This window comes from Grammomys surdaster, unplaced genomic scaffold (genome assembly GCF_004785775.1).
Source record: "Grammomys surdaster isolate TR1022 unplaced genomic scaffold, NIH_TR_1.0 126039, whole genome shotgun sequence".
Lineage (NCBI taxonomy): Eukaryota > Metazoa > Chordata > Mammalia > Rodentia > Muridae > Grammomys > Grammomys surdaster.
In genome coordinates, this window is record NW_021620852.1 from 2,408,069 (window position 1) to 2,431,253 (window position 23,185).

Genomic DNA, 23,185 nt, shown 5'->3' on the forward strand with positions numbered 1-23,185 from the left:
AACATAAATATTTTGTTGCTACTTTATGACTGTAATTTTGCTACTGTTCTGAACCAAAATATAAAACTACCTTTTCCAGTAGTTGCACAGGTTGAGAACTACTGGGCTAGATGGTCCACGAAGCCTAAAACTTAGTGGGAGTTAAGAGTTTAAAACACTGGCCAGATACCACTCTTGGTGAAAATGCAGACAGAGACATTTTAAAATGAGATTCACTGTATTTCGCCAACACTTTATTAAGAAGGAACCTATGTCAGCACTGCTATGTAAACAATGACAAAGATCAAGGGGAACACATCAGGGATCGTGTGGACAGTAATATACATTGTCCTTTTTATAATCAATGTTTAATAGTTAAGGAGAGTTTAGTCCTTATTAAGCAAACATTTTTGCATACACAGCCTTCTCTTTATCTTTCTGTGCCTTTATCATTTGTTTGACTTTAAGCAATTCTGCCTGGATAGCTGCGGGGAAAAAGGGAAACAATTAATTTTCAAAACATCTAAAAAAAACTAGAAAAAAAGACCAACAACTTAGTGACAGTAACTCTTCCTTGTCATGGGTGCATTTTTTAGCAGTAATATTTAGACCTACGGTCACTTTATCTGCATTATCTTTCTATCTTAGCTACTCTGCAACATTTCCAATACAGAGAATGTTTGGTCACAGCCACATTCAGCTTGAGGAAGGAATTCCCGAATTTTAAAATCACAATGAGTACTTTCTTACTGTTGACCTTTTGACTAGCACCAATGTAATAGAATCTGTACCTAAACGAGGTTCACAGAAGCAGTACAAAGTCTTATCTAAAAACTAGTAAATTTTTGAGCAGAATTAGAATGTAAGTTCTGTATAAGGCAGGGACCTTGGGTATTTGTCTATTTACTATATAATTGGTGCCTGGCCCAATAAGAGGCACTCTATAATATGTGAGCAAAAATATCTGTCAAGGTTAAAGTGTACATTGGCTCATGAATATCCACTTCTGATATACAAAATGAAGTGTTACTACAAAATCTTGAAAAAAAACAAAAAAAACAAAAAAACAAAAAACACCTTGTAATTTACCTTTATCTCCTGGGGCTATCTCCTGTGCCTTCTTAAGATCAGCCTTCAATGGGGAAGAGAATTTAAGAAACGTTAGACATTAAGACTTTTAAGATGATTATTATAAAATAATAATAACAAAATTTACCAATGCTTGATCGTATTCTTTTAATCCTTGCCATCCTTGCGCTTTTCGGTATAGTGCTTTAGTATTCGAAGGGTCCATTTCAAGAGCCTATGAAAAATTATAAAATCAGTATTTATATCTAAAAGTACCTGTTATCAACTGGCTCCAACTCACTGGAGCTAGTGCACCCATGCCAGCTAGCACGAGGAAGGGGTTTACCAGAAGAGGGCTATGAGTGGATGTGGGAAAGAAGGATAGTTTCTTATCAGTTCTCCAGAGTGCTGTTCTCAGCACTGTTTCTAGCCCAAGTGGACCCAAACTTTAAGAAAAAAATTTTTTAAATAAAAGTTTAAATATAGTCATCTTCTGGTATTCTGTCATTGGTTCAATGACAGTCTACCACCTCCTGAAAACCGAAATCCAGGGGTACAAAAGTCACATAAATGCCATGTAAATATGTGTCCAGCTATGTTTATAGGTAATGAGGAAAATGAGTCTACATGCTTATCTGAGAACCTAAGGACATTGAGGGGGGAGGGAGGAATTATATGATAAACATTAACAACTTTTAACAGGTCTATCCCCTGAAACATTTTTAAAGCAATGTATTCTGTTGGCATGACAGCTCTAAAGAGAAGCAATACTGAGAATTTTTCAAGAGGGAGTATTACCTGCCTTACAGAAATTCCTGGGATCCAGAGTGTACCTTCTCTTTTGCACTCTCCTGTATTCATGCTCCTTCTAAATGCAGGTGCATACATTTCTGTGTACTTAACTATATACCACTAAGCTGCACATCCAGGTCTTACTTTAGTTCTTGCTGAGCACTGATACATGCTCTAAGAATAATGTGCAAAAAACATTTAATCTGGAATTTTTTTCAAAGTACCATTCAGTGTCCCTGGATGGCCTCCTATATTAGGACTTTCTGTATTCTAATAGTAACTAGTCTGGACCCTAAATAGAAACTAACTGCCCACTATGTCCTATCCATAGTTTTTTTGGATGATGCAGGCTTTAAAATAAAGTAAATAAAACTGGCCAACAGGATGGCTCAATGGATAAAGCCTGAACCTAGGCTCAATCTCTGGAATCCTCATAAGGGTGGAAAGAGAGAACCTACTCCACAAATGTTGTCTTCTGACCCTTGTACATGCACCAAGGTACAAAGTGAAAATAAGCCAAGTCCAGCACTTGAAAAGCCAAGCAGGAATACCTAGTTTTAAGTCAGCCTAAAGGATTAAGACCCTCGTGTTTCAAAAAAGCCAAAACTTTTTTTATGATCAATCTCAGTCATAAAGCAAAGCAGAAAACCCTGCAGACTGGCAAAAAAGAAAGCATGTCTACACACATGCTGTAATTTAGTCTTTCTTTTGAGGCAGGGTCTCTCTTGTAGCAAAGGATGGCTATGACTTTCTGATTTTCCCACCTCTCCCTTCACACTGCCAGGATTACAGGTGTGGGTCACACTCATACCTATATTCTTAATCATCCCAGGCCTTGTGTTCATATGCCTAGCTCAAAAACACAAATCAATAAGCAGAGAAACATGCTTTGAGAAATAAAAACAAAAGCAAAATTAATGAATTTACAGAAAGAACTGGCAATCCAAACTAGAGACAGGATGACTTAAGTCACATTTTGTCAAGTCTCATTAGGTGCTAGGCAATTAAAATACATTAAAGACTACTATTGTCTTTTTCTAACTTAATAAGCCAAAAAAAAAAAAGAAGAAAGAAAAAAGAAAAGAAATCACAGACTTACCTCCAAGCAACTGTCAATTGCCCCCTGCCAATTTGACATCTTCAATTTACAAGCACCAATATTCAGTACACAACTTAAGGCTATAGGTTGCAGTCTGGGTATATCTGCTTTCTCAATAGCAGCCTTTGAACTATCCACGTACCTAAAAAACATTAATAAAAGCAACATATAACTCCACACTGCCTCTTCAGCATATAATGATCACAATATTTTGATGTTGCTTTTTCTTCAGATGCAAGAAATTAAACCCAGAGCCTGCTAGGCTTACCCTCCACCAAGCACATTCCTACCCCTATTTCTCCAGAGGATATTTTTACATCAACCTTTCCCCAAAGTTAACACCTAATATTATCTCCCATACCAATTATGTACAAATCAGGTTTGTATTATATGCTTTCCAATATAATTATGCTTAGATCCAGTACTTCTATATTAGGACAATTCAATGGGAAGAGGCAAAGAACTATGTAATGTTGATTTGTGTGTGTGTGTGTGCGCGCGTGCGTGTGCGCGCGCACGTCAGAAGACAGCTTTGGGGAGTCAGTTACTTATTTTACTATGGATTCTAGGAAGTCTAGATCACAGGTTTGATTAGTAAGTGTTTTTACTCACTGACCTGTTTTGCCAGCCATGAAACACTGACCTAACTCTCTTGAAAGGATCCTAGAAGCTGAGCTGAGGATCTGGTTCCTACAACTTTAGTTTCTAGTTTCCTTTCTCCAAAAGGAATTGACTTAGAGAAACTGCTTATTCCAGATAGAAAAGCAAAAATAAGATGATCCAGATAATAGCATCCTAAAGCAGGGTCTAAGGTATTGATACAACACATCAAAATGAAGCTGGAATACAGCTCAGAGTGCCTATCGAACAGGCCAGGGGCCTGGGACCACCTCAAACAACAGGAACTTGTCAAAAGTATGCAATCCATGTCCTACTCTTTGTTGTTTTGAAACAGGGTCTCTGTGTAGCCCTGGGGCTGTCCTGGAGCTAGCTCTCTCTAGACCTCCTCCAACCCAAAAATCTACCTGCCTCTGCCTCCCCAGTGCACCACACACCCAGCAAGAAATGTTACTTTTTCAAAACAGCTGTTATTATACAAATAACTTGCTAAATATGAACGATATATTCTAAAAGTAACTTATTAAAAAGTAACTTGTTAAAAATGCTTTATTACCTTAAAACCTTTGCATATTTTTTAATAGCCATCTCCCAGTTCTGAGACTTGAAAAAAGTATTTCCAATGTTTTTTAAGTCTTCAGATATTAATAAAATTTTATCTACCTGTATAAAAGGACATAAATATGTTGGGTGTTAGTAAATAATGTGACTTAACACTAAGGTTCTATCATATGATAACCAAGACTAACCAAGCTTTTAGTACTAAATATTTTAATTCACGTAAGTAATTAAATGTATTTATCTGAAAGTACTCACATCTTTTACATCTATATCCGCATCCTCGGGGAAGTCTGGATGACTATCACCAGAGCCATCTTTGGGGAATATTCCCCAGTCATCCCCTTCCTTCAGTTCTCCACATTCTGCAATGACACAGAGCTGTAAAAACATGAAGCTGACGTGAGTATTTACAGATCTTAGAGTCTACCTTTGAAGGCTGCATAGCTCAAAGTTACATACACCACTACTTATGTCACAGACTTGTCAGGGATGGAGTCATCCACTATAGTTACAGCACCTTCCTTTTATGTACACTCCCACTAATATGACAGTGTCACTCTTCGCAGTGCTTTATTGTTAGGGACTGTGCTATGAATATGAACACAGTGAGTTGAGAACTGTATCACTATGCATGAAGCTGTCTCGGGTGTCTGACATGTATATTGGTTAGCAGACTTCCTACAAGTAGCTGGGTTTCTAATTCCTGTGCACTGTCTGGCTGCTTTTGGGTCTCTCAGTCACCTTCCTTCGTAGACATTTAGAATACGATATAACCTGAAACAATTAAGCAATGTATGCAAAGTATAAAAGCAGATCAAGAAAAGTAACAAGATCTATGTCAAACTTCCAGTTAGACAACAGTGTGCTCACTATCTTCTTCCTAGTGTGTATTATAGTTAATTACTACCAACACAAAAGTCTCATGGTTACGAGAAGACTTAGGCCATTTTAACACAGATCACTTTGTTAGATCACACTGAAGCTGAAATAAGCATTGAAATCGCTTTATTTGGGCATAGTAATTACTCTTAGCACTAGAGTAGGGTTAGCACAGACAAGAGGACTACTACACAATTCAAGGAAAGCCAGATCTCAAAGAAAAAAATAAATACATCTCCTTTAAACTAATCTTCTTGGCCTTGTTTAAAAAATAAAAAAAATTAAAAAAAAAAAAATCAAGAAAAGTTGCCAGTCCAGGCTCCTATTGCCAGTCCAGTCCAGGCTCCTATAGCGAAAGCATCCTGATGATTTCTTTTCCTACTTTTCTAAGACAACAAATATCTGACCGGGTAACCTGCATTTCTCCAACATGTAACTAAGCTGATATATTTATTTCACTATAACTTTTACTTACTTTGGCAGGTTTTTCACCATTCACTTCTACATTTTCAAGCATCCTTGCCACACCGAGTCCTTTTATTACTTGACCAAATACCACATGTTTCCCATCCAAATGAGGAGTTGGAACTGTTGTGATAAAGAACTGAGAACCATTCGTATTGGGGCCTGCATTTGCCATGCTCAGCAAACCCTCTCGATCATGCTGCAGAGATAAAAATCATTCGAAGAAAAACAAGTTAGAGGCCTAGTATGAATTTCCTTTTATTGACGCTGCACCTAAAATAGATGGGGTGTACTAAACTTTACTTTTACATCAATTTCTTTTATAAATGTTTAAGTACCTTTTGCTCTGGTTTTATTTTAAGAACTACCACCTTAAATTGTCAGTTTCACAAGAAGCGGTCATTTCTATACTGGCTATTTGCAAGAGATGTTTACACTTTAAAGATGAAGACGGAAAACTAAGGATATCTAATAACTACCTTTGCTCTTTCTGTGACGGTTACTATTTTTCTGAGAACCCCTATAGTCTTCCCACCATCAGAAATAGGCCTACATTATGATCTTCTTTTTCACCAAACTGAGAACAGTAATGTCATATTGAATTTAGACAAGTTATTTCAGATAAGTACTTCCCTAATTTGGAAAATAATTCCAATCTATGGCTTTCATTCAGGTAAATCAATGAATACAAAAGAACAGCTTGCACTCAGTCTGTTCAAGTGCAAGGTTTCTCTGCTTTTCTGCTCTGCATAGCTTAGGCTTTCTGAAGGCATCCCTCTAGTGCCTGCCTCATAACTCTCGTTACTTTTCCCACCTAAGATACCTCTATCCAATCTAAATGAAATTCTGCTTTCAAGGTCACTGAATGTGCACAATGCCATAGCCAGTCGTCTTCTCCTTTTGCCTCCTTTCTTTAACCAGTGCAGTGGTGGAACCTGCCATCCCTGACAGCTTTCCCGGAGCTTCCCTTTAACTAGTCCCTAGACAGTAGGCTTTCTTTCCTTGCCCTTCCACTGTCTTTCCCCATTGCTGCCATCACTTCATTTTGAAATCTGTATTTCTAGTCCAGCCTAGCAAAAATTCAGACACCCGAAGGCCTAGTTTGCCTAGCTTAAGTGTTCATTCAAACCTCCTCATTGTCTCTCCTACCTACTAACTTGAACTATATAAATCTTTCTCCTATCACATGGGGTGGGTGTGGTCCCATGTGCTTTTAAATCCCAGCACTCAGGAGGCAGAGACTGGTGATCTCTGTGAGTTCAAGGCCAGCTTGGTCTGCACAGCTAGTGCCAATCTAAAAGTTGAACATCCATAATCTAAAAACCAAACTCAGACATGTTTCAAAATCTGAGACTTCTGAGCCACAACTTTCAAATTTCAAATAAGGAAAGCTCAACCTGTAAAATCTACACAAATACTTCAAAATACAAATAACACTGGAATATTTCTAGCATGGGGCATTTCATATAAGGGATACTCAACTTGTATCATAGTCATACTTAGCATTTACATGTGTTAAACTATATATTATTATTCTCCACAGCCTCTTGTATTTTAATCTTGACTCTGAGATAAGATTATAAATGGTCTCTTTTTTTTTTTTTTAATAAGCTCTCCAGTATAGTGACAGAACTGAGCAATAGAAATTCTCTTTCCAAGTCACCCTAATTACCTTGCTTATATTCCTCATTGCCAAAGACATCACTTTACTTTTGTACTTACATGTCTGTTCTTAAAACGGGAATGGTGCAATACACCCCGAACATTAACCATATCCGCTAGGTGGAAAATCCCCTGACATCCTGGATATTAGCGATGGTTTTGTTGTTCTTCAAATTCAAGGATAAAGATGCACAAGTTACCATCCTTACAATAATGAGAACATTTTTCCTGGGATCAATTTTGCCATATGGAAGCTTAAAAACTCATTGGCTTAACTGAAGCATATAAAAACTGATTGTAGTGAAATAAGTACACTATTTTTGCCAAAATAACACTGACCAGGCGTAAACTGGATAAACTGCTGTTTATCTGTGATTCCAGCACTCAGGAGGCAAAATGCAGGAGGATGGTAAATTCAAGAATTTACTGAATTACACAGTAAAACCTTGTCTCAAAAAAGCAAACTGCTACTGGATAAATCCTTTCCATATCAAAGATGCATACTGACCTAGCATGTAACTCAAGTGGTAGAGAACTGCCTAGCATGCACAAGGCCCTGAGCTCATCCCCAGTACTACACACCCTTAGAAACACTTATTTATAAATACGCTCTCTATGAGAAAAGTACAATCCATACCAGGCCTGCGGACACAGGTTTGTAATCTCAGTGCCTACGGAGAGTAAGTAAAAGGGATTGGGAGTTCAAGGCGTGGCTAAGCTAGAATGGTTTAAGGCTAACCTGAGCAAGACCCAGTCTCAAAACAGAAGATGGGAAAGGGCAGCTGAATGATGGATGAAGCACTTGTCTGACATAAGAGGCCCTAGTTGGGGGGGGGGGGGGGGGGAAGCAGTGTGCCCACATCCAAAGTTATTTTTTAGTGTCATAATCCAAGCATATTTCAAATATATAGTCTAAGCAAGTTAGCAAGTAAGTTAACAAAACCAAGAATTTTTCTTTACCTTATAATGAAAATTTTCATCTTCAAATTTTTCACCATAAATACTTTCTCCACCTGTCCCATTCTGATTTGAGAAGTCTCCACCCTGAATCATAAATTTCTTAATAACTGCAAAAAAAAGGAATATGACTATTAGTAACTAAAGCAGGTGATCTCAGCAGTGCTAACTAATGAATGAGTAATAAAGACAACTTCCTAGGTTCAACTTTATTTAGTAGTACCCCTGGCCCTCTATCCCTGTGGTGCCCTGGCCCTCCTCCCCTGCCTCAAACCACCAACTCTACTTGTTCTCACAACTTAACTCCAACATATTTCTTATTAGTAACTCCCCACCACCAACTCTCAAGAAATTACTTCTCTGAACTAAGTCACAGGTACCTCCCTGTATCTCTGTATCAGTGTTACCGAAACACAGAAGGCAGACTTAGGTCCCATCATTACGCTACCTCTACTTCCATTTTATTACATTTAATAATCTTGTCTTCCCCAAAAAAAGAATTAAATATCATCTTATTCCTTGAAAAAAAAATGTAGTTAATTACTCAGTAAAGCCTGCTAAATAAACACTAAATATCCCTAATAGTGTTGAGCACTCATGAGGACTAGACTGCCCACGCCATCATGAGACCCAGCATTGGACTAAACTGCAATAATAAACACATAGCTAGCCAAGAGACAAACACAGAGTTGGGAGGTAGACATGTGCATGGGCTCTCTTCCTCTCAAGAAGTTACAGAATTTATATTTCTCATTACATTTCTCAAAAAAATGCAGAAAAGCCTGTGGTAACTCTGCCCAAGAAGCCCAAGGAAAAGCTGGGCAGTGGTGGTGTACGCCTTTAATCCCAGCACTTGGGAGGCAGAGGCAGGCGGATTTCTGAGTTCGAGGCCAGCCTGGTCTACAGAGTGAGTTCCAAGACAGCCAGGGCTAAAAAAAGAAACCCTGTCTCCCAAAATAAAAAAAAAAAAAAAAAAAAAAAAAAAAAAAAAAAAAAGCCCAAGGAAGACTCCAATCACCAAAAAATATTATATATAAATTTATATAAATCCTAACAGTATTCTCTGCCTAACATGTTCCAAAACTCAAGACTAAAAAGGAGATGTTTCATATCAATTACATTTGCAAAAACAGTGTAGACCCAATCATTAAACCTTAGCTTTAAGGAATGGTTCAAGTGCCTAGTTCCCAACTCTAGCCAATTGCTTTTTGTAAGAATAGCTAAGCCAACTTTTATAAGCAGTGCTAAATCTACTGAGTTTACTATTTTCGTTTTAGCATTCTTTATGTGTATATGTAGTCTGTGTATGTGAAAGCCTTGTTGTGCAGTGCCTGCAGGGGCCGGTGTTCAGATTCCCTGAAGCCACAGTTAAAAGTGGTTGTGAACCAACAAACATGGATACTGGACACCCAACTTGGGTCCTCTTCAAAGAGCAGTAAATGTTCTTAACTGTTCAACCATTTCTCCCTTCTCATGTTAACTGTTTTCTGGATATATTCTTGTTAGCATATTTTTATAATCATTAAATATGAAAGTCAGTCAAGTTTAAAACATTAAAAAAAAAAAAAATCAGTGCTCATATCTCTCTTTTCCTTTTGTTTTTTTCAAAACAAGGTTTCTCTGTGTAACAGTCCTGGCTGTCCTGGAACTCAGAGATCCACCTGCCTCTGCCTTCTGAGTGCCAGGATTAAAGGCATGTGCAACCATCTCCCGGCTCATTTTTCTTAATAAATAGTATTTTAAAGAAAATCAAACTGCTAGACTAAGTATGTAAATCAGGGGTATAGTAACTGCCCTAAATTCAATCCCTTTCAATACAGGAAAATTACTGACACTGTCATTTACTTGTTTATTCATAAATATTTACTGTGTTTACTTAGACTTTCATTAGCTGAGAAAACAAAATGAGTGCATGTGGCTCCTGAACTCTACTGAACCTAGAGACCACTAGGGCACACGTTACCAAGGTGTCCCAGACATGGAATGTCAACACTTCTCAAACAATTCTGCCCAGGCTGTCAAATGACCTAAGGTCAGCTTATTTATCTGCCATGCTTTTTCTTTCCCAATGAAATGGTTTGAAGAGGAGAGTTAGAAGACTGGTGATACCAGAGCTGTCCATTCCTCAGCAGATAAACTTTAGTATACTCCCACAATCAATCCTACTGCTCATGGCCAAGCTTTTAGGACACTGAGCTACCACTTTGTCTAAGTATCCTTCAAGAAATCAACATTCTTACTCCGTTCCTAAGAGCAAGTATCAAGATATCTGGACAGAAGTTTATATACATACTTCGGTGGAAAGGGCATCCTTTAAAATGGAGAGGTTTCCCAGTTGTGGCACCAGTTCCTTTTTCTCCTGTACACAATGCACGAAAATTTTCTGCAGTTTTGGGAACAATATCTGCAAACAATTCTAAAACAATTCGTCCAGCTGAAGGAAAAGAAAAGGATATCTAGTCAGTGTGCAAAGAAACTAAACGGATAAACAAAAAGGAGCTAACTAATACACATAACCAGTGGTTAATACCTCACCCAAGTCATTTAGTTCTCTTTTAACCATATATGTTACTAACTGAAGTCATAATGCTGTGTAACAGATCTTCTGAGCTCACCTCTCTTTAAATGAAATTGTCCATCTCCCAGGCAATGGTACCTTTCATGCTACTTAACTTTTTAAGAGTCCACAAAGTGAGATCCTATAGTAGGCTTATTTCACTCAGCACAATATCCTCTGTTCAACTACAAAGATTTCCTTCTTTTAAAGGCAGTGTTATAGTCTACTGTGTATACAGCACAACGTATGTTTTCATGCTTTGATAGACACTAGATTAGTGCTGTGTGTTGGCTACTGTGAATAATACTGCAGTGCCTCAGATATGCATACAAACTTCATCTCCCTTGAAAATAGGCCCAACCACAAAACTGTTACATCTCACTGTCATTTTTCTAATAGTCCTATTGAGCCTAAGGAAAGCATCATAGATATAAATTTGAAACATCACACTTAAGATTATAACTAATTACAGCATCCAGGTGATTTGCTACATAAGAAGGACATCATGGTTTAATGTACAAATGGTTTAAAATCCTGCATCATTTAAACAATATTCAGACTTTACAAAAAATTTATTCTATATGTGAGGCTGAGGTTTGCTGTGTGGAGATCATGGGACAACCTTGGCATTCAGGATTGGTGGCCGGCACCTTTACCTGCTGAGTTATCTCAGGGGCCCTGTACTCAGAATTTCTAATCGCTAAGTAACTAACAGAAGACAGTCCAGGAAAGGTCATTTGCCACGCTGTGCTCTATGGAAACTGCCTTTTGTAACCTCTGAAACAGTTCCCTTTTCAACAATCCAAAAGACATTAACAATAAAATCTGTCACAAACAAAGGGAATGCCCATGTGTAGGTGTGTGTACCCATCCCAGGTCTGGCCTACAACTCTGATATGTTTCAGAACAAGCCCAATTCAGTTACAAAGCAACAAGAGGGCTTATTGACAGTGTTTCTCAACCTTCTTAACGCTTCCACCCTCTCATATAGGTGGAATTTTGCTACTGTTATGATTCATAATGTAAATATCTGATATTTACACTATGAACCCTGTGAAAGGGTCGTTTAACAACCCCCCTCCAAGGAGTCTCTACCCACTGGTTAAGCCACTGGCTTAGGGCTTCTTAGCTCTGAATCCTAGATAATCAAACAGACATGGCGATCAATTCCATGATGCCAAAACAGCAAAAACGATCCCCTACCTAAACTGCTACTATAATCAGTAATGAGGAAAAAGCACTAAACACGTGACTTTAATTATGTAAATGACTTGGTAGCTCCCGATATATTTCGGATACCAAGAGGCACATGGCATCAACTAGAGCCCCACAGGCACATATCCAGAAAGCGTACCGAACTATCCACCACACTCGTCAAATCATTCTATTATAAAATGTATTACAAAAGTAATTGGTGAGGCAAAGGTTGCGGGGAAGTGTGAGCAGATAAGAGATAAACCTAAGGGACGCTACGATTCCTGAAGTAGAAATTTCCAGAAACTTCCACTGGAACTACGGCTATCGCCTACAAGGGAGAGGGCTCAATCTGGACTCCTGGACTCCAGGTCTTGCTCCAGGTGGGGGTCTAGGCTGCTATCTCCCCCCGGATCCCAGGCCCCGAGCCGCCGAACAGCCAGCGGCCAAGAAGAACCGCAGCAGGGAGGCCCCAAGCGCGGGAACGGCTGAGCCGTCCGCGCCGCTCACCTCGCTCCCCGCCGATGTCCACGTCAAAGAAGACTCGCGGGTTCTTGGAATTGGAGGGCTTGGCTGCTGGGGATGGGTGGGACATCTTCACTGCAGGCGCTGAAAGCAGGAGCTGACTACCTCGTGCGCGAGTGGGGCTCAACCTCTACTGCACGTCTACGTTATAAGCTGGCGACACGCTGAAGAGTCACTTCCTGCGCACAGCCGGAAGCTGAGCTCCGATTTCCGGTGACACCTTCCGGTTTCTGCGCCTGGCCCCTAATGGTCCGCTTCTCTTTCGTGGTTGTAGTGACGGTCGATTTCTTTTAAGTCTGTGCGCTGTTTCGCGGTTTTTGCTCCAGCGCTGGGTGGAGAATTTAGAAACCATCCTAGCTTCAGCTCTGCCACGAGCTGCCAGTAACTGCTCCGAAACTTAGTTTACTCGTCTATAAAATGGGGATTAAAAATGCCTACTCTGAGCAGACAAGATGGCTCAGCGGCACGTAATCGTTCTTGACGACCTGAGTCTGATCCCCGGAATCCACAGGATGGAAGGAAAGAGTGTTATCACCCAGTTGCCATCTGATTTCCATAAGTATGTCGTAGCATGCACACAGGAGCGCGCATACATAAATTATTGGTTTCTTCTTTTTTCTTAATGCCCACCTACCTTGGGAAGGCATTTTGGAGATTAAAGACATAATAAATTACTATCAGGATGTCTGACATAAACTTGTGACTCCTAGTAAATCACAGCTGTGCTGTTACTATTACCATGTTATTGTCATCTGGACATCACGTTTTTAAGTGACCCAGTCTACACCGAATGCGCTGATGTTGAGAAATCGGAAAATCAGAAGAGGACTTTTTTTTTTTTTTTTTTTTTACTTCTGTTAAAACTAGATACACTATTATAGTCTGCCTTTTTTTTTTCCCCCAAAAGGGCTTGGTGTAAAATGTACGTCTTAAAGGTGAATATGGTTATTCAGTACTGAGGAGGTAAAGGCAGGAGGATCCAGGCCAGCCTGAGCTATGCAAGTAAGACCTTGTTTCAAAAAATAAAAAAGTACATTTAGAACGAGTAGCTTTGGCATAGGCCTGTTATGCCATTAGTTGGATCTTAAGCCAGGAGGATCCAGAGTTCAAGTTAGCCTGGGCTTCATAAAGAGGCGCTCACTCCAAAAAGGAAAAAAAGAAAAGAAAAAAAAAGAGGTAAAAACATTAAGATTGGCCAGGTGGCATCTTCATGTATACTCAGCACTTATGACGTAGAAAAAGGAAGATTGACAGTTCCAGGTTAGTCCGTACTACAGAATGAGACCTTATCTTTAAAAACAGAAACAAGCTCAGATTGGTACCCAGCACCTATAATCTCAGCACTAGAGGGAAGAGAATCAGGAGCTATCCACCCAAACAAGCTCTTTCTTCTGTGAGTTGCCTTGTTCGTGTTATTTAATCACAGCAACAGGAAAGTAATTTGTACAGACAACCAGGACAGTTAAAAATCTATCTCTAGCTTGGTCTCATGTCTGGGCAACAAACTGGTCATTTATATTTTGTTTTACACGTTAGAATGATAAACTAATTAAAATGTGCGCTATGGGGTCTGGGAAGATGTCTCACACAATATGCAGGAGGATCACCGGCACTCACTCAGAAGCTGGGTGGGGTGGGCACTCCTGTGGTTCAGTGCTAAGGAAGATGATTTCTAGAGCTCACTGGCCAGTCGATGTGCTCCAGGTTAAATGAGAGACCACGTCTCAAAATCTAAGATGGAGACCTACTATACCCCACATCAAACTCTGGTCTCTACATTCTTACTCACATTCAGACAAGCATGTGCAGACAACACCCAAACACATACAGACACAACTGTCATTCTCATCTACTAGCTTGAGATCAGTATGAGGGCAGCCTAGAATGCATAGAAAGACTGTCTTAAAAGGAAAAACAAGAAGAATGAGGAGAGAGAAAAAGAAAAGAAAGGGGCAGAGGTGTGTGGAGAACACTGCTTCATTCTTGTTAAGAAGAAAGCTGGACAGGATGATTCTTTCGTTGTACAAGTTTCTGGATGTAAAAAGTAATCCAAGCCGGGCGGTGGTGGCGCACGCCTTTAATCCCAGCACTTGGGAGGCAGAGGCAGGCGGATTTCTGAGTTCGAGGCCAGCCTGGTCTACAGAGTGAGTTCCAGGACAGCCAGGGCTATACAGAGAAACCCTGTCTCGAAAAACCAAAAAAAAAAAAAAAAAAAAAAAAAAAAAAAAGTAATCCAAATGTCACTCTCCTGCTATCTAGTTTTTTTCCATAGTAAATCAGTGGCTTTTTATGAAACTCATGTGACTAGAACCAAACCAAATGAAAGAATCAAACTTTTTAAAAATTGTGTGTTTTGTCTGAGTTTGTGTATGTGAATTTAGATGCCCACAGAGACCAGAAGGGGATGTTGGCTCCCCTGGAACTGCTGTCATAGGTGGTTGTGATCCTGCTTATGTAGGTACTAGGAGCCAAACTCCAGTCCTCTGGAAGAGCTGCAAGCTCTCTTGACTTCAGAGGTCAACTCTTCAGCCCTAAGAGTCAAGCCTGTGAAATCACTGAAAACCAGATCTCTAGTGAGAAGACCAGCCTCTCAAAAACCGCTTGCTCCACTCAAACCTGTCTGCTCCCTCAGGACAGGTCACCTGGGTTCTGTCATCTCTGCAAGGAACAGAGCAGAAGAGCTGTCTCCTAAGGCTGAGGACCTGGTTTCACCTAGACAGAGAGGGCCTTGTCTGAGAGCATTACCATTATTATTTCGCTCTTTCTGCTTTTTGTAAGCACAGGACGGTGATTTAACACATCCCACTCCAGTCTCTGTTTAGTTCTCATTGCATATCACTCCACCCCAAACAAGCAGCTAAGCACTCTGTGTTCATTGCTTCAAGAGAAAGAGCTGCCTTCCAGACATCAGTGTTGCACATGACTTGATTTCTGAGGAATGGAAAACTTTTGGCATATTAAAAGTTGGGGGAAAAAAAAACCTTCAGTTTTGTTTTGTTTTGTTGTCAATACAAACTTTCTCCATGTAGCTTTGGCTTCCCTGGAACTTGCTTTATAGATCATACTGGCCTCAGACTCAAGAGATCCACCTATGCCTGCCACCACTGCCCCCTCCAAACTCATCTTTTATAAGATCATATTTTTATTCTCTCAAAAGAAAATAAATCGGCTTGATAGTCCATACCCATAATCCCAGCACTCAGAAGGCAAAAGCTGGTGGATCTCTGAGTGTGAGCCCAGTTTGCTCTAAGTAATAAGCTCCAGGCCATCTAGAGCTATAGGGTAAGAGCAACTAAATCAACAAGAAATCTGATCTAGAAAAGGAGGGGTTCAGGATGACAGAAGAGAGTAAGAGGGAAAGCAAGGACATGGCAGCTTGCCACTTCAGGAGAGTGGGGGAGATTGATTGACTGATTTATGGATGATTGATTGGCATATCAGTCATCATATCTCTGGGAATGTACAAGCATTCACAGATAAGCTAAAAAGATTTAAGAGGAGAGAGATCAGGCACCAAGGTGGGCCGCAGGCCACAGAAAGCAAGCTTCGGCTCATGAAGGAAGCAAGAAGTTGAGAAGTAGACAGGTTCCCAACATTCCTATGTATTCAACTGTTTAGGACAAAGATAAAACAGATGGAATGTTGGAGCACATACCTGTAAGCCCAGCACTTAGGAGGCTAAGGAAAGAAAATTATAAACTCCAGACCCTATCATCAAGGGGAAAGGAAAGGGAAAGCAACCCCCTAACTCAGGGAGTTTGCCAGAGGGAACTCTGAACTCAGTAGAAGACCATGAATACGGATGCCTGAGTTCAGTTGCCGAGCTGGATGTGTTTGTGCCTGGATGGCAAGCAGAGAGAGGCCCCAAACCCACTTGCCACTGTGTTGGACCTTCTGACACTTAGATCTAACCTCAGGAAAAAGAGGGATCCCGTAAGTTGACAATGATCAAATTACCAGTCCTTTGGAAGAGACAATTTGAAATTAGGAGTGTAATCCCAACTCCTGGGAGGCTGTAGGAATAAGATTGTGAATGCTAAGCCAGACTGGGGTATGAAGTCTCAAATAACTAAGAAAAGTGGCTGGGTAGGAGATGGGGGCGGACAGAAGGGAGAGGAGGCAGGGAGGGAGGGAAGAAGAAGGGAGGGCAGGCAGGAAGGAAGAGGACAGGAAATAAGAAAAGGAAAACAACTCCGAATTGAAATCTAAAGTGAGTTACAGACAAGTATATTTCGATGCATATACATGGACATAGGCTGTGGATCACTAAAGTTCCTACCAGGACCTGAGGCAAATTTAAAATAGTACTCAACCACATTCTCAAAGGTAACAAATTAGAAAAGACCCCAAAGTGTCCTATGTGTATTGTCAGGCTCTGATTGCTATAACTGGGCCGACAAAGGGGATTAATTGTTAGATGGGTAAAGGCACACATAGTTGTGTCCTGAAGATCAGCATCCTGTGCCGGTGGTTACACACTGGCAGAACTTCCCCAGAGTCCTGCAGAGAGCCAGGCAGCAGATGCCACCAGGGGGCAGCAGAGGCTTTGTCGCCATCAACTGCCCAGCTAAAAGCAGCATTCTGGAGTTTGTGCCTGTAAACTCCTCAAGTGTAAGATTCTTCTCCCCAGAGCTGAATCTAAGGCAGAAAGGGGCTGTCTTTACTCATTTGGAGGCTTATGTATATGTGTTAGCAAATTTTTCTGAGGAGCAATGGATTATTTTCTTTTCTCGGAAGCGATAGTTAAAATTAATTTTCACTGTTTTCCATTGTAAAATGTGTGTTTACCCTTAGTTGATAAAACCGATCCAGTGACAAACTTGTTCACTTCAGGATTTCCAAGGGAATAATTGAATTAGCCTGAAGTAATCTTGTCTTCCGTTTTCTTTCTTTCTGTTTTCTGGTACTGGGAATTGAACCTAGATCCTTGTACATGAAAGGCACATACTCTGCCAACTTTCCCCAGGCCTCTAAAATGTAAACAGTAGGTTTGGTAGCACATAAAGAGTTTTTATTTTAGCCCATGAAATTCTGTTAATTTGACAGAATACTTGCCTAGCATATAAAAGACTCTTAATGTAATCCCCATTCAACCATATAACTGAATAAGTAAATGAACACATCTTTTAATGGTTTACTGTTGCTCCTGGGTGAGAACACTAAGTCTTTACCGTGTCCCCACAAGTCTTGTCGATCAATAAGACCTAATAGACTGCCTGTCTGCTTAAGCTCTTCAGCTTGGGATAGCCTGTCAGAGACACCAGGACTAGTGACTTGAATAGCTTTGTTTCCTGTTTCTTTTTTTTAATGTTATTTTAATTGTGCATTTGTGTGTGTGTGTGTGTGTGTGTGTGTGTGTGTGCATGTGTAGGTATGGGCACAGGAGTGCAGATGTCTGTGGAAGCCAGAAGTTTCAGATTCTCCTAGATCTGCAGTTAAGGCAGTTGGGAGCAGCTAATGTGGGTTCTAGGAAATGAACAAGGGTCCTCTACAAGAGCAGTATGTGCCCTCAAGTACTTAGACACCTCTGCAGCCCCATATCCTTGTTTCTCTTGACTTCAGTTTTTGGTCACAGTTAAAGAAGCTTCTGGAAATAAAGATTGACATCAGCTCTCCGAAAAATGAGTGGGAGGAAACTTTGTTATTTTTCACTTTCTAATCAAAGACAAATAGATAAAGATAAGACAGACTTAGCATTAGTGTCAGAAGGACACACACACACACATGCACACAAACACGCACACACATTTGGCTGGCTTTCAACCCTTTATCTTCCTGGCTCTGCCTATTGAGTGCTGGGATTCCAGATATGCACCACCACACTATTGTGGTAGGGTTTTTTGCAAACACTTAGTCTTTAAAGAGTGTTAGATTTGGCCTGGCTGAGTAGTCCAGTTGTAGAGCACTTTGTCTAGCGTGTATGAAATCCTGGATTCCATCTCTATCATCATGCACACCAAGGGAAAATTCTGTCTTTCTAATACACAGTACACCAACGTTAGAATCACATTGGACCTCTGTTTAAACCTTAGCAGTCTAGTAAATGAAGTGGAATAATAAGGTTATAATGCACAGTTGTTTGAGGACTAAAATACATTTTGTAAAAACGTACACCATACATTAATGACTAATAACAAATGTCACAAAAACATTTTTAAGAAAAGTTATTTCTGGCACACTTTTAATCCCAGCACTTGGAGGCAAAGGTAGCTGGATGTAGTTTAAGGCCAGCCTGATCTACAGAGAGAGTTCCAGGACAGCCCAGGCTATTATACAGAGAAACACTGTCTCTAAATAAATAAATAAATAAAATAAGAGAGAAGAAAGGAAGGAAGGAAAGAGAAATAAATAAATAAATAAATAAATAAATAAATAAATTTCAGGGATAATTTAAAACTTATTTCAGGATGTCTTTATTTCAATGGAAAGTAAACAGTATAATGAGATTAAATTTTTAAACAACAACTGATATTTATTACATGATTACTTTATGGCATGAGTGTTCTGTATAGTTTCAAATGGATTTTCATTTATTTAGCTGTACATATATGTGTGGCAAAAGCAAGTAAGTGTACGTGTGGGTGTGGGTAGACTCGACTATGTAGTGCTTGTCAAAAGATTGATGTGGAGATATCTGTTGTAGAAACTTTTAATCCCAATCCAGGTTTCTACCCCTCCTTTGACCATTTGGTTTCTGGGAAAAGGCCACACACAATATTTGCATTTATATCTATGTTGTAAATATTTATATTTACAGTAAGACTTAAACAGCACAAGAGCTTAGTAGATATCTACGCTCTAGGCTATTAGAATCTACTTTCCTATAGATAACCCTCATTATTTGTTATTATATTTCATCTGGGCTGCTCTTCACTCCAATTGGCCAGCCCTAAGGGACACATTTTCATGAATTCACCTAATCAATGGTAGCTTCTCCCTCCACCTCACCTTCTCTCCCTTGTGGTTCTTCTTAGAAGCATTTACTTCTCTCTTTTTTGGAGATTAATGTCTTAGTGGGTCTTTTGACAAACACTACATAGTCGAGTGTACCCACACCCACATGTACACTTACTTGCTTTTGCCACACATATATGTACAGCTAAATAAATGAAAATATACTTATATAAATAAATAAATATACTTATATCCTTTTTATATTTAATAATTCAGGGTTTTCTATAGGCAAATAGATTCTAATAGCATACAGGGTAAATATCTGCCCAGCTCTTGTGCTGTTTAAGACTTATTGTAAATATAAAGGTTGTGTGTGTGTGTGTGTTTTATCTGGAAACTAAATGGTCAAAGGTTAGGTAGAAACCTTGGATCAGGATTAAAAGTTTCTACAACAATATCTTTCTTAATAGTCTTCCCCCTCTAGTTTTCTGAGACAGGGTGCCTCACTGAACCAGGTCAACAAGTCCCAGAGATTTGCCCATCTCCACGCTCTCAGAGGTGGGACTACAGACACACGCTGAACATTGGTTTTTCTAAGTTATACGTTCAGAGGATAGAGTCGCTTTCCAGAGATCAGGTTGGGTAGTTGTATGTCTTGGAGATGGTGTCAAAGGTGGCCTTGGCAATGTTGTCCAGGATGTCCGTATAGCCCCTGGCTAATGAGTAGCAAGTCATCAATACTGGCCAGCAGCAGCAGCTTCTTGGGCATAGGGGCAGAGATGAACACCACTGCCTCTGAGTGCAGAGACAAGATGCACCAGCACAGAGCCACAGCAGCCTGTCACCTTGTATGGGACAGTAATAGGCCTTATTCTCCCAGCAGCCTTTCTGCACAGAGATGATGGAAAACTTAGCTGAGATGATGTCCCCTCGAATGGCAGCAGATACCTCCTTGGAGGAGTTAACACCAAGACCAACATGACCATTGTAGTCCCCAATAGTGACAAAACCCTTAAACCTGGTCCACTGGGCAGTCTGAGTCTGCATCTGTACTGGCATGATCTTTAGAACCTCATCCTTTAGAGATGTGCCCAGGAAAAAGTCAATAATGTTAGAGTCCTTAACAGGTAAGGAGAACAAGCAGATCTCTTCCATTTGCGTGTTTTTGACTACGTGGCCCAGCTTGGTGCCAAGGATCCACTCCTTTTCCTCCTAAGCCTGAGCCCCCAGATGCTCTAAGCTTTCCCACTGTTGAGCATCAACATTTGGTGTTTTCCTGAAGAAGAGATCTATTCTTTCTAGTTTGATTTTGTTGTTGTTTATGTTTTTTGAGACAGAGTTTTTCCATGTAATCCTAACTGGCCTCAAACTCAGAAATGCACCTGTGTCTGCCTCCCAAATTCTGGGATTAAATGCCTGTGCACAGCCTAGCTTGAGACCGTGTCTTAAAAACAAACAAACAAACAAACAAACAAACATGATGGATAGCCTGAAGAACAATACCAAAACATATCTACCTAACATGCATGCACACACACAGAGACTTACAATCAGGTATATGTATATGACACATACATGCGCATGTGCGCATACACAGACACACACAGACACACAGACACACGAAGCTTTCTAGTTACCCAGGTACCAAATTCTAGATTTGGAGAAAATATTTTCATTTTCTTGAGTTATGGGATTGTACAAAGATGTACAGACATAGGTCTGGCCCTGTAGCTCAGTGATAGGTGCTTGCCCAGCACCTACAATGCTCAGGGATCAATCTGTAGCACTGAGCAGTACAAAATATCATCTCCTCATGCCTCATCCTCATTTTATACTGTTTTGCACTTTGCTTCTTTGCTTGGTAATTGATACTCATTACTCCCTCCTACACACACACACACACACACACACCACTCAGACAGGCTCACACTTTGTGTCCTTGGCTGGCCTGAAACTCACTCTGTAGACCAAGGCTAGCATTGATCTCACAGAGATCCACCAGCCTCTGCCTCCCCAGTGCAGGATCAAAGGTGTATGCCACCATGCCTGGCTCTTCATTCTTTTGAAAATAATATGTTTGATTGTTAAATCCTTCAAAATAGTTCCCTTGTGGATGGAGGTTTGGGTTTCTATGCTTTTCCTACTATATCCACATACAGATATCTAAGCAATTAATTTTTACAATTATGTATACGTGTGTGTGTGTGTGTGTGTGTACGCACACATGTGAATCCAGGTATCAGTGGAATCAGAAAAGGGGTAAGATTGCCTAGGGCTAGAGTCATAGGAGGATATGAGCCCCCTGACAAGGATGCTGGGAATTGAATCCGAGCCCTTGGCAAGAGCAGAACATATTCTTATCCTGCCAGCCATTTCTCAGCACTGTATACACAGATTTTTTTGCCTGTGTGATAAATTATAGTGAAAGAAATTGGTCAGTAAGAATACATGTACATTTTAAATTCTGGTAGCTATTGCCAAGCTGTTTTATGTGATGGTTGTACTAATTTATATTCCCCCAAGCAACATAAAGAGAGCTGTCTCTTATAAAGAGCTGCCCCTACCAAATTATCACTAAAAATGCATTTTTAAATTTGTCTGTCTGTCTGCTTGTTTTTTGAAACAGGGTTTCAGGTAGCCCAGACTGGAACTGAACTTGCTATGTAGCTGAAGTTGGCCTTGAGCTTGTGAACCTCTGACTTCTACCTTCTAAGTTCTAGAATTCAGGAATGCACTATCACCCCTGGCTTTCCATCTTTTCTTTCTTTGCTTTTCTTTTTTGAGGTTTTGATCCTTGCAAATCAGATTTGGAAAGTTCTTTAATGCTTATAAATGTATAAAGTACAAACTTTAAATGTATTCCTTCCTAATTCCCGTAACAGCAATACTATCATTGTTTTGGATATGAGAAAATTAAAGCTTATAGAACTCAAGTGACTTATTCCAATCATTCAGATAAAAACAGGTAAGTTATGTATCTCACAATAATTATTTTTGATGATTCAGGGCTTATTTCAAAAAGTTGCATCATATGTAGTGGAGTATACCAAGAGGCTGGGGCAAGAGGACTATCACAAGTCCAAGGCCAGCCTGGGCTCCATAGTGAGGTTCAGTCCAGCATTGGCTACAAAGTGAGAAATTGTCTTAAAAAAAAAATACAGTTCAGAATTTTTTCAGTAACTCCTTGCCCTCATTATCCAGAGAACAGTCAGTCATTGAGTTATAGATATGTGCCCCAGTTTAAATACATCTTAGTGAGCAGATGTTAACTGCCTTTAGCAGTCTCATGGTATCACCATCTCTGAAACGTCATTCCTAGTCTAAAGCTGAGTCCTTATCATTCCCACCCAGGGGCTGTTTCACAGCTAGCTGCGCAAAGACAGATAAATTTATACTATCTTAAGAAAAAGTCATTAATCCTAGCATGCTGAAGTCACAAGAATAACATGCTTGAAGTCTATAGTCTTTGTACCCATAATTCAGTGATTTTGAGAAACAAAAGGTCTGGTCCCACTCCAATGTAGCTGGAGTCAGTTGGCAAGACAAATCACCAGAGACCATTTAATAGTCCCTGACACCCTTTGTCATGACTGGAGAGAATGTGTGTGGGGTGATAGAACTAATTACACAAGAATCATGTGCTCATGGTATATATGGATAGAATTCGGAGACATTATACACATATTTACTTGGGTGTGGGCCTTCAGCACACTGCAGGTTTGACTTACCTGAAGCTCTTGTTAACTTATCTGTGGTTTCTGCCACAGAGTTCACAAAGAAAAAAAAATATTACCTCAACTTGAACTCAGTCATTAAAGTCTCCCTAAGAATCTCCTAGGTGGTATTTCACATTTGTGGAGAAAAGAGAACATCCCGGAAATGAATAATCATATCAAATTCAAGGTGAAGCTGTATACCACATCTGCATCCAAATA

General features: G+C 40.0%; 1 protein-coding gene, 1 long non-coding RNA gene and 1 pseudogene across 3 annotated transcripts; 1 reads left to right on the forward strand and 2 right to left on the reverse strand.

Annotated features, from left to right (window-relative positions):
- Window positions 1-206: 206 nt before the first annotated feature.
- Ppid (peptidylprolyl isomerase D) lies at window positions 207-12,520 on the reverse strand. Of its 2 annotated transcripts, XM_028754944.1 has the most exons (10): window positions 12,342-12,520; window positions 10,374-10,514; window positions 8,084-8,190; window positions 5,472-5,660; window positions 4,373-4,495; window positions 4,113-4,219; window positions 2,939-3,080; window positions 1,196-1,282; window positions 1,069-1,111; window positions 207-464 (listed from the first exon to the last, which is right to left on the reverse strand). In XM_028754944.1, the coding sequence occupies exons 1-10, from the start codon at window positions 12,424-12,426 to the stop codon at window positions 376-378; spliced, it is 1,113 nt and encodes a 370-aa protein (XP_028610777.1). In that variant the 5' UTR covers window positions 12,427-12,520; the 3' UTR covers window positions 207-375. The 2 variants fall into 2 exon arrangements, with proteins under 2 accessions (XP_028610777.1, XP_028610779.1); XM_028754946.1 differs by lacking the exons at window positions 8,084-8,190; window positions 10,374-10,514; window positions 12,342-12,520 and adding an exon at window positions 7,184-7,960.
- LOC114610397 lies at window positions 4,160-5,939 on the forward strand. The gene is made up of 2 exons (XR_003709681.1): window positions 4,160-4,516; window positions 5,480-5,939. It is a non-coding gene; the product is annotated as an uncharacterized LOC114610397 (long non-coding RNA).
- Window positions 12,521-19,883: 7,363 nt separating the features above from the next.
- On the reverse strand, window positions 19,884-20,405 carry LOC114610370 (annotated as a pseudogene).
- Window positions 20,406-23,185: the final 2,780 nt, after the last annotated feature.